Source organism: Chionomys nivalis, chromosome 8 (genome assembly GCF_950005125.1).
Source record: "Chionomys nivalis chromosome 8, mChiNiv1.1, whole genome shotgun sequence".
Classification (NCBI taxonomy): Eukaryota; Metazoa; Chordata; class Mammalia; order Rodentia; family Cricetidae; genus Chionomys; species Chionomys nivalis.
Window position 1 is genome coordinate 4,304,102 of NC_080093.1, and position 10,970 is coordinate 4,315,071.

At 49.9% G+C, this 10,970-nt stretch overlaps 1 protein-coding gene across 1 annotated transcript in view; it reads right to left on the reverse strand.

Moving 5' to 3' along the window:
- The window catches only part of Vwa2 (von Willebrand factor A domain containing 2), a 28,220-nt gene extending 17,890 nt beyond the window's left edge, over positions 1-10,330 (reverse strand). The window contains exons 1-4 of the mRNA XM_057779020.1: positions 10,213-10,330; positions 9,878-9,939; positions 5,816-5,890; positions 3,891-4,024 (exon numbers count right to left, since the gene is read on the reverse strand). Of these exons, the coding sequence (XP_057635003.1) occupies positions 3,891-4,024; positions 5,816-5,890; positions 9,878-9,929 (261 nt within the window). The 5' untranslated portion in view covers positions 9,930-9,939; positions 10,213-10,330. The remainder of the gene's footprint in view (positions 1-3,890; positions 4,025-5,815; positions 5,891-9,877; positions 9,940-10,212) is intronic.
- Positions 10,331-10,970: the final 640 nt, after the last annotated feature.

Consider the following 10,970-nt stretch of genomic DNA (forward strand, 5'->3'; position numbering starts at 1 on the left):
AGGAATTCTCCAGAGACCAACAACTGGGTTCACTTGCTGGGGGAAGGACACAGCTTCAAATCAAAGCAGCACACAGGAAGCAGCCCCAGTCAGAAGTTAAGGCATTTTGTTTAATTGGTGGTTTGGGAGCACAATGGCTGCCTTTTATCTTCAGTTTACTGTACACAGAAGCAAACCGCCCAGGTCTCTCTCCCCGCCCCAGTCACAGGGCCATTAGAGCAGGAAGCAAGCGTCTGAGCTCCTGTTAAAAGAGGACTTCAAACACTTCAGCTCTACCTAAACAACCGGCCACCCATAAACAGTGTCAACCAAAGCTACTGGGAAACAATTCCTAAAACTAATGGAACCAAAATAAGTGGCAAATGAAATATAGCAAAGAGCAAGGACAAAAAGCCTGAAGCCAGGCAAGCACAGGCTAGCAAGTCTTCTAGCAAAGTGCCTGTGACCTGTGTCAGTCAGGCTCACCCTGCTGGCTCACCCAAGCAGACGTCAAGGTTTCTTCTCCTTCCTCAAGGTTTCTGCGTGCATGTGTGTGTGTGTGTGTGTGTGTGTGTGTGTGCGTGCGTGTGCGTATTTGCATCCATGAGAGCATGAAGAGGCCCGAGGCCAACCTTGCGTGTTGTTTCTGTGTTCTGAAACGGGGTCTCTTCCTGGGACCTGGGGACTAATCAGGCTAGAGTGGCTGGCCTTTCTACCTCCTCAGTACCGGGGTGACAAGTCTGTACTATGTATGGATTTTTATGTGGGAGTGGGGACAGAACTCAGGTTCTCACGCTTGTGGAGCAAGCTTCTACCTGTCACCCGAGCTACGTCCTTCCCCGGCCCCTGCTTCTCAGTCTTGCTGAGGAAGTCTTTCTTAGGTGAAACCCAAGTTCCTCTCCCCGAGCATCCATGATCTCTTAAGATGAATCACTTAAGATGGAGCCATTTCTGCACTCTCTCACGTGAGTGGATCCCTCATATACAGACACTTCCAGGTTCCTCACACTTCCCTGGCTCTGTTGGAGGCCCTGCCTAGAATTGCAGCCCACATGTCTACATTATGGTTTGAACCTGAAGTTCTATATTTCAAGTTCCCATTTTGAGCACTCAGTCCTTGGCTGTAGTGCTATTTTGAAGACCGAGCCTTTAGAAGGGAGTTCTGGCTGGTGGTGGGTCATACTGGCGGGTCTCCGAGCCGTCCACCCAGCCCTAGTTCCGCTTGCGTTCTCTCCTCCTTGGTCAGTAAAAAATAGCCACAGGGCCTCATGCTCTCACTGCCCAGCTTTCCCCATCTCAATGGGCTAAAATCTTCCTGAATCCATGAGCACAATAAATGTTTTCCTCCCTTTCGGTCACAAGGACACAAAAATAATCAACGTACACAGAGATACCCAAGTCTGCTCCTGAGGCTTGTTTTCTTACTGTGTTTCACACCATTCCACACCCTCTCCATTACCACAGACTGCCATAGTGCTGGCTTCAACTGGCTGTGGATAGCAGGGTATGACATTTGCATCATTACACCATCCTAGCCCAGAGGCTGCCCACTGGGAGAGACAGATGGACAAGCTGGGCTGAGTCAAGCACCTCAGCTCTTCCACACTTCACCCTGTCTGAGATTGCTCTGTGACCCTCAGCCCTCGTTTAATGTCCCTGAGCCTGTTTCCTCTTCTGCAGAATATGGCGTAAAGAATGTATATATCAAGTGAGCGGTGGTGGCACACGCCTTTAATCCCAGCACTCAGGAAGCAAAGGCAGGTGGATCTCTGTGTTCGAGGCCAGCCGGCTCTACAGAAGTGTACATTAGTACTAGTGAGCTGGTTCAGTGTGTAGAGGTGTTTGCTGGGAGCCTAATGACCTGAGCTTGATCCCCAGGAACCAAGGAAGGAGAAAACTGGCTCCCAAAAGCTGTCCTCTAACCCTCACATTTGTGTACACATGCTTACATACAGTAAACATAAAGCTGTCCTCTGATCTCACATGCGTGTACACATACCTACATACAGTAAACATAAAGCTGTCCTCTGATCTCACATGTGTGTAAACATGCTTACATACAGTAAACATAAAGCTGTCCTCTGATCTCACATGTGTGTACACATGCCTACATACAGTAAACAAAGCTGTCCTCTGATCTCACATGCGTGTACACATGCCTACATACAGTAAACATAAAGCTGTCCTCTGATCTCACATGCGTGTACACATGCCTACATACAGTAAACATAAAGCTGTCCTCTGATCTCACATGCGTGTACACATGCCTACATACAGTAAACATAAAGCTGTCCTCTGATCTCACATGCGTGTACACATGCCTACATACAGTAAACATAAAGCTGTCCTCTGATCTCACATGCGTGTACACATGCCTACATACAGTAAATATATTGATCCTTATGCCACTTCCTCCAGGAGGAACTCATGGTGGAGGACCATCTTCAAAGTAGGGCCTTGTCTGGAGGAAGGTGGAGACCCAGTAGGCCGATAATACACTGATAGCACATTCAGAACCTCTGGACCACGCCTGTATACACTGAATGAATGCATCTCTAGTGTCAGAGATCGGCTCAACTGCCTGCACTCCAGGGCAGTGTGCTCGTACCTACAAATGACGCCCCTTCTGCAGACAACCTGGCCCTCATTACAAGCCTTGTTTGTTCTTAGATCCTCCAGCTTTTACAGGATTAAATCAGGAATGTTGCCTTGGAGAGCCACTTCCTTTCCCACCCTGTGACTAGTCTCTAATTCAAATAATTATGGTTCTCCAAACTAATTTACCCTTCCTTTTATTTCATTTTTGGTGGGTTTTAGTTGGTTCTTACCGGTCCCCTACCAATGCGCGTTCAGATTGTCTGAAATCTTTATGGTGACAGGTGACACCGATCAGTAACTGCCTGGGTGGGGTCCTTAGGAGCAGACTGAGCCTGGAGCGCACAAGCCTCTGCCACTGTCCCTGGCAGTGAAGCAGTTGGCACTCCTATGCTTCATCTCTGGAGGGCTTGCCCAGGGAGCATGCCACCAAGCGTCCAGCGCTTCTGTCCAGCTGGGAAGTGAAAACAGCTAGTGTCGGAGACCTGCTGCTGAGTCAGGGGAGCCAGGCGACTCCACACACAGCTGCGGGCCATTTACGGACCTCTTAATGAGTTTATTATTCATTGTGCTGTTGGGTTGTTCAAAACTGTTCCTTTTAAAAACAAGAGCCACACTTACTCTGCCCTGCTATTTGTGACACTTGAAGCCAGGAAGGATAAGACATGAAGGCACTCTCTGGGCTTGCTCAAGTGACCAGAGAGGACAGAGCTGGGCTTCACACTAAGGTTCTAACCTGTTCAGTGAGTATTCTGTTTTCCGAGAGGCCAGGGATGAAATGTTAATTGTTGAAAGACTTCCATCGCCCTAAACCCACCTCAACAACAGATCACCCAGAGAGCATCCACAGACTTAATTAAGCCGCTTTGAACTCAGTCTCTCCATAGTTGGAAGCTAGGTCCATGTTCTTCCCTCTCCAGCCCAGAACCTGCATGAGGCCCTCTTCTCCAGTGCTGTGACTAGGTAGGGGATTATCACGAGGCTTACTTCATTTGGTGCCCTCCTATGAGCTCTGCCTGATCTAAGAAGAAAGAGTTGCACCTCTGCCCCCACCTGAGCGGGGACCAGCTGGAAGGATGATGCAGAACCACCTCACTGTGTGTTGGAGAGAAGCTAACCAGCCAAAACAAGCAAAAATGAGGAAGAAGGGGTCGCTTACCTGCCTTGGCTGATCCCCGAGATCCCAGCATCAATCCCACCACGTTTCGATTTGCCCCTTAGTCCTCTATATCCCACAATTGATTCATTCTTTTGCCTAAAGCTGAGTTTCTGTCACTTGAAACCACAGACACCAGACAAGACCCACTTGTACTCACCCTCCCGGGGCTGATGTCCAGAGCATCACAGACAGCCATGGCAAAGTGCTTGGATCTCTCGAAGCTCCCTTTCCCGACACTGTGAGAGCCATCTAACAGGAACAGGACGTCGACCGCTGCTGAGCACCACATCACTGGGGACAGGAGCAGATGATGACCTTAGACTAGAAGCTTCTGTGTTGTGAAGACGCTGACGTAAGAGCCCACTTGTGAGCATGTCTGCAGCCATATTACAATGAGTCTTTCAGGTTAATCATGGTCCCAGCCTTGGGGATCATGATCTTAGCTGGGTACTCTGACATGTGAGGTTGATGGACCCAAGAGTTCAAGCACTAGCAGTGACCATGTCTTTCTTCTGCTTCAGAACTGATTGAGATGTGACTTAGTTCGGGGTTTTTACTGTTGTAATAAAAACCACAACCAAAAGCAATGCGGGGAGGGAAGGTTTTGACTTAGACTTCCAAATCACAGATTATCACGGAAAGCAGTCACGGCAGGAACTCAAACACAGCGGGAAGCTGGAGATGGGAGCTGATGCAGAGGCCATGGAGGAGTGCTGTTTACTGGCTTGCTCAGCCTGCTTTCTTATATAACCCAGGACCACCACTCCAAGGGTGGCACCACCCACAATGGACTAGACCTTTTCAAATCATTAAGAAAATGCCCAACAGGCTTGCAGCCTCTACAGCCCAATCTTATGGAGGCATTTTCTCAATTGAACCCCGTCCTCCACCCAGGTGACTATAGCTTGTGTCAAGCTGACACTGATTATCCAGCACAAGATATAACTGACACGCCCACTTATTTAATCCTCCTAGCTCCCCGACTATTTCTTTGAATGTGTTCTTGAGATTTCCTATACCACACAATTGTATCATTTGAGGTACATAATTGCCATTTTTAGCGAATGCCCTGGTGAATCCCACCATCACCACACTGGTGGAGGAACATTCTCTACTACCCAGGGAGTACTTTTAATTGCCATCTAACTCAACTCCTAAAGAGTCTATTCTTTTGTGTGTGTGGTGTATGTGTGTACACGTGGGTGTCTGTAGGTGTGCATACCTGCGCATGTCTGCAGTACAGAGCTGATGACCCATGTGCTCTTCTGTTACATTGTCTCTCACTGAATTTGGAGTTCCTGGGTTGACAGTGAGCCTGGAGTATTCTCCTGTCATCTCTGCCTAGTGCTAGGGTTACACCCCCGCCACACCCAGCTTTTTGTGCGAGCACTGATGATCCAAATGAGCACTTTCCTCACTGAGCCACCCCTCGGCCTGAGATCCGTGTTTCCGCTCCCACAGGACGGATGAGGGAAGCAGGCAGAGTGATCCAGTCACTTCCCCGTAACCGAGTACCAGGAAGCAGTGGAGCAGAGAATGAGACCCCAGTTCCCCGCAACTAGGAGGGCAGAAGGAGGAGAAACCAGGCAGGGCTTCCAGGAAAGTCCTGGTTATATGGCAGGAAATGCAGTCAGGTGACAGAAAAACCCTGAGACGGGCTAAGAAACTCAGCTACGAAGATGGCTGGTGCGACGGCCAGGCTTCCGACTAAGGTCGGCCCCCAGCACCCACATGGTAGGAGAACCAGTTCCTCCACACGTCCTCTGATCGCCACCTGAACATCACTCCTATGCATGTTTGCATGTAAGTGTGCATACATACACAATAAACGCATGAAAATTTAACTTACAATTCAGAAACAAAGAGGTTGTTTTGCCGTTCCTGCTTGCAATTGTTACTATTTTAACCATGGAAAGTCACTCCGGAGGAATGATAAAAGGACTGAGTGGGGAAAATGACCGGCTGCCCCAGTAGAGGGGCCAGGACTACAGGGAAGCTCTTGGGAGGAGTGTGGCTTCCCTGGCTCCACCGCACAGAGGTCTGACTAGCCACATCTTTGGAGGAGCAGGTAAATGCACTTACATTTGCTGGCCACTGCAATCTTCCCTATGGTCTCCTTGCTCACATAGAATTCTTGAAGAGAGATGGATGAGGACACTGGGAGAGAAAAAACCAGAAGCAGTCATGGCACGCATAGTAAGATGGGAGACATCTTTATCGCTACATTACATGACCTACATGAACAGGAAACAGAGCAGAAGGTAGACGTGGAGAAGTCCAACACCCCTCTCTCAAAAAGCACCAGAGCCGTGGCTGTGTGTGGCTTGCAGGGTTGGGGGGTGGCTGAGCGGTGGCACATGTGACCGACCGTATGTGATGGCCTGGGTTTAGTATTCAGTTCCTACCCTCAAGCCCAAGGGTAGGTGGATACTCGGGTGCATGGACAACTGCTGTCCTCTTTTTCAGTGGCTGCTGCCTTTTAAGCCACAGCTATCCTAGTCAGCAACTGCAGCTCTGCCGCTACCAGAAGTGGCCAGGCCGCAAGAGCCACAGCCTGGGGAAATTCTGTTCCCTCGGGCACCCAACCTTCTACAGCTACTCAGGGAAGTTCTCTCTGTCCTGCTAAAGAACTCAAGATTCAAAGGTTGCTGCTCACCTCCTCGCATCTCCCAAGACTTCCTCACGCGGTTTCCGGCTCCTCTTTATAAACCCTTCTCCTCCTGGCTCCTCCCTACAACTTCCTGGCAGCTAGTTGCTGACTCAGCCTCTGGACCACAGGTGAATTTACTTAATCGAACACATCTTTGCATTGTTAAACAAATTTTCCAGAGCATAAACAAAAGTAACACACCTTAAAATAATATTCTACAGCAGATAACAATTAAAACCTCTCCACTTCTTTGAAGAAACTTTGTTCTCTGAGTAGCTTGTAGGGGGAGTTTTTAACACCAGATGGCTATGGACAGACTATGATCCTGAGGATTTCAGTCCTTGGCCATAACTGTAAGTTAAATTTTCATGCGTTTATTGTGTATGTATGTCTGCTGTGTACCCAGGTACGTTCTTGCAAAGTTCTCCATCTGTTGTGTGTGTGTGTGTGTGTGGAGGGGGGGAGACCACTGTCACAAAACTTAAAATTCGTAGAAGAGACAAGAAAGGCACCAGGGCAGATGTTCCAAAGGGGACCTGAATGCGCATGTGTGCAAACTTGCACGGCTAAATTTAAATTTTAAGTATATTTAAGAAAGGATTCAATTGGGAGTTTTCCCCACAATGGCGATGCTGTAAGTTGATAAAAAGCTTTCTAGAGAACAAGTGGGCCAGGTGAACGAGGAATCACAGAAACGGTTCTCTCCTTGACCCTGTAGTATTAGAACTGAAAAGAAATGGGGGCAGGGAGCAGTTGTAGTGGGGGGGAGGGGAAGCATGGGGCAAGGCCCTCTCCTTCAATGTTCTTTGTGCTAGAGAAGGGCCAAAGACAGATTACAAACATAGAAATATGTGAAAAAATATTGATATATTTACCATATAGTTAATATGATCAAAACCCAAAATGTTTGGGGGTAGCATGTTCACTGCTAAGTTTTTTGTGCCTTTTCATACCTGTTAAATAATAGATCATGAGCAGCCACGGATAATCTATAAAAACTCTGGGATTGAGGGGTAGCTAAGTGGTGGAAGGCTTGTGTGCCAGCCACAGGGCTGTGAGGACAATTTCTAGCACCAAATTTTAAAGAAAAATAAAAGAACATTGAAGGTGGGGATAACACACTAAAGGGGCTCAGGGCTGTTCTAGGATGACCTGACTTGAAAGCAATGAGGGAGGATACCCAGGAAGCTTTTCTGAAAGGCCAGCTCCCCTCTGCGGCTTTAAAGCATGAGTATCTAGTTGCAGAAGTACTCAGGGAATGGAACTGCTGGAGGGACCTAACATAACCAGTGGCCACACACACAGGCAGAGGGGACACGCCAGGGAGGCGGAGCCTTGCAGCCTGCAAACTTGAAAGGCAAAAAAAGCATCTTGACAGTGAGTAGCTGCTGGGGTCGAACATGGGGGAGCCAGTGGGGTACAGCAGCCTGGAGCACAGGGTTTGCGACTGCCGGGAAACTGATCACAGACAGACACTCCAAGAGCATGCTGCACTTGGAAAGGACACCAACATGGGTGTTCCTGGTCAGCCTGCCAGGCTGGGCCTCTCCACCTTCCTGCCTCCTCTCCCAACACTAGGCTCAGGTGAACACTGCTCTGGTCTCTGTTTCAGCAGACTGTCCTGCCTCCCACCACTCTGCTGACCCAGCACTGAGCTCCATCATCCCAGGCTATGGGGTACTGGGTCTGGGACAGGCACCACAAGCTGAAGAGTCAGAGCAAGCACCAGGATTCAGGTGAGCCTATCTTCAGTCTGAGGGATACTCTCAGTGTTTTCTGCAAGCCACTTTGTGATGTTACAGAATAGGACCAGGACGACTTGCTTTAGCTGCTCCTAACTGCATCAGCAGTCTCTTCTGAAGATCGCCTACCAAGGTTCCAGAACTTAACGTGGACAGTCATGGATGTACTCACTCATTCACTCACAGAGTCCAGGCTTGACAGAGAGCTCCTCCACAGTCCTGTCTGCTGAGAGGACCCACAGTGACCCAGCTCAGGAGTCAGGAGACCAGGGTGTCAGTTCCCCCAATATCTGTGTCACCTTGGATCCCTGGGCCTCATTTGTACACATTGCTAGACAGATGCAGCGTGCAAACAGGCAGGACAGGGTTTCAGAAGGGAAATCGTCTCAAGACTGAGCAGAACTCAGGCTGGGGAAGCTGACCAAGACCAGGGACTTGCTCCTCAAGATGGCTCAGTATACACTAGCTCCTAGGCCATGAAGACAGCAAGTGAGACGGTATACCTCCCCAGCTTGGAGATGGGATGGAGTGGGCTGAGTGGCTTCTATCTGTAGCCTTCTGTTCTCAGGGAATAAGCAGGAGGGGACTGAGGTTGACTCCGCAGACATCAAATGTCTGCTCTATGAAGATCAGGGATCTGTCTTCAGGGCTTCAGTCTGACACCTCAGTTTTGCAGAAGAGCACCCCGGGCTGGGCTCGCACAACTGAGCCATCAGTGCGCTTGTTCCTATTTCTGGGGTGATCGTCGATGGACATACAGCGTCCTCCCCACTATCTCAGCTCATCTTTCAGAGAGACTGGAGCTCAGGGGCAGTGTAGGAGGCTAAGGAAGGGCACTCTGAGACACAGAGACAACACAGTGATGATGAGAGAGTCTACAGAGTCCTTCGCCACCGTGGAAGCCATCAGCTGTCAGAGAGTCACGGAATTAAGCTGTGATGGGTGCTACAGGGCACAAGCTCTAGGCGACTAAATAGGGAACAGACATAATCTGGGAGCCCAGAGCAGCTGTGCTGGGGATGGACAGGCATTTACTCGGGCGACAGGGGCAGGATGGGTGGAGATGTGATCTGGGCAGAGTGGCCACCAGGAATCAGAACCTCTGTGAAGAGGAGAAAATAAGGATGCTATGCAGCAGGAGGAGACTGGCCACAGAGGACTCACAGAAGCTTTAGGTAGTAGGGCCAGATGTGATTGAATTTGTACACTGGAAAGGCTGCTGTGTGGAGAATGGTGTGGAGGGGCCAGGTGGGCCCAGCGGGAGGCAACTGGAGAAGATTGGGCAGAAGACGATGGGGTCTAGGCCAGGGAGGTTGACAGGTGGTGGCGATGTAGATTCAGGAAACTGTAAAAGCTAAAGTCAGGGTTGGGAGATGACTCATCGGTGAGGGGCTTGCTGTGCCAGCGTGAGCACTGAGTTCGGATCCCCAGCCCCCACATACGAGCTGGGTGGGGCGGTGTGTGTATAACTCCAGCACTGGTGGTGGACACAGGACAACCCAGGGGCTCACTGGGCAGCTCACCCCGCTGGAAGGGTGAGCTGTGGGCTCAGCAGAAGACCTGACCTCAAAAGCTAAAGTGGACAGTGACAGAAGACACCAGGCATCAGCCTCTGGCTTTGGCATCGGCACGCACAGGCAAGCAGACCCCTCATCCTCTCCATGTACACAAATATCTTTTTCAAAAATGAAATCAGTCAGTGGGATTAGAAACAAAACAACTCAAAATCAACCCACCAAAAAGACAGCTTACCTGTGTAGAAGAGGAGAATGCAGACAGCTGGCAGACACAGAAACGGAGGCATGCTGTCAAAGCTAAAGGGCCAGGAAAAGAAAGCAGACATCAGCACTGGGTTCTGTGAGGGGCCACAGCACACCTCTACAGATGTACCCAGGATCAGGATCCTAGCCTCACTCCCAGTACGTCTCTAGAGACATACCCAGAAACAGGACCCTGGAGGCCTCGGCCCCAGCACACCTCTACAGATGTATCCAGGATCAGGACTCTGGAGGCCTCGGCATGAAGACCACAGCCTGGAGAAGCCAAGTCCCCCCAAACTGTGAAGGTTTTTCCCCAAACACTCTAACCTTTAAACGGCCATCTGACGTACTTCCAGATATTACTCCTGCCTCAAATCCGGCCTATGTCTCCACAACTTCGGGAGAGATTTTCTGTCCAAAGAGTCCCCGATCTCTGCCATGCAAGGCCCCGACAGACCATGTAATCTCATTTAAAGCAGCTCTCTCCTCGGTTTCCCAGAAGCGAGCAAGGTGAAGACTGGAACTAAGCACCCTCATTTTCTGAACCCTCTAGCAAGTCAGGACACCCCTCTCCGGTTACTGAGATTATGTGTAGAGAACAGTGCATGTCCTCATTTGCTTTCTCCTGCTGTGATCAAACACCACGACCAAGAGCATCTTGGAGAGGAAAGGGTTTATGCTTCTCCCATCACTGGGGGAAGCCAGCAGGAATCTGGAGGCAGGAACTGACGCAGAGACCAGGAGGCTTCCTGCCTTGCTTTCTTCTTTATAAAATACAGGAAGGACCACCTGCCTAGGGACAGCACCACCCACAGTGGGCTGGGTCCTCCTACATCAATCATTAAGAAAATGCTCCCAGGTACTTGCCCATGGGCCAGTCTGATAGACACTTTCTCAATCGAGGATCCCTCTTCCCAGATGATGGTGTCACGTTGACAAACACCCTGCACACTTAGTGTTGCCAGTACAAAAGCATCAGGAGAGTCCCAGGTACTTCAAGGGAGAAAGTTGGCTGGGGAGGCCGTTGGCCCACTGGGAAGGGCTCATATGATTCCAGATTCTGGGTCTGCCAACAAGGCAGACAT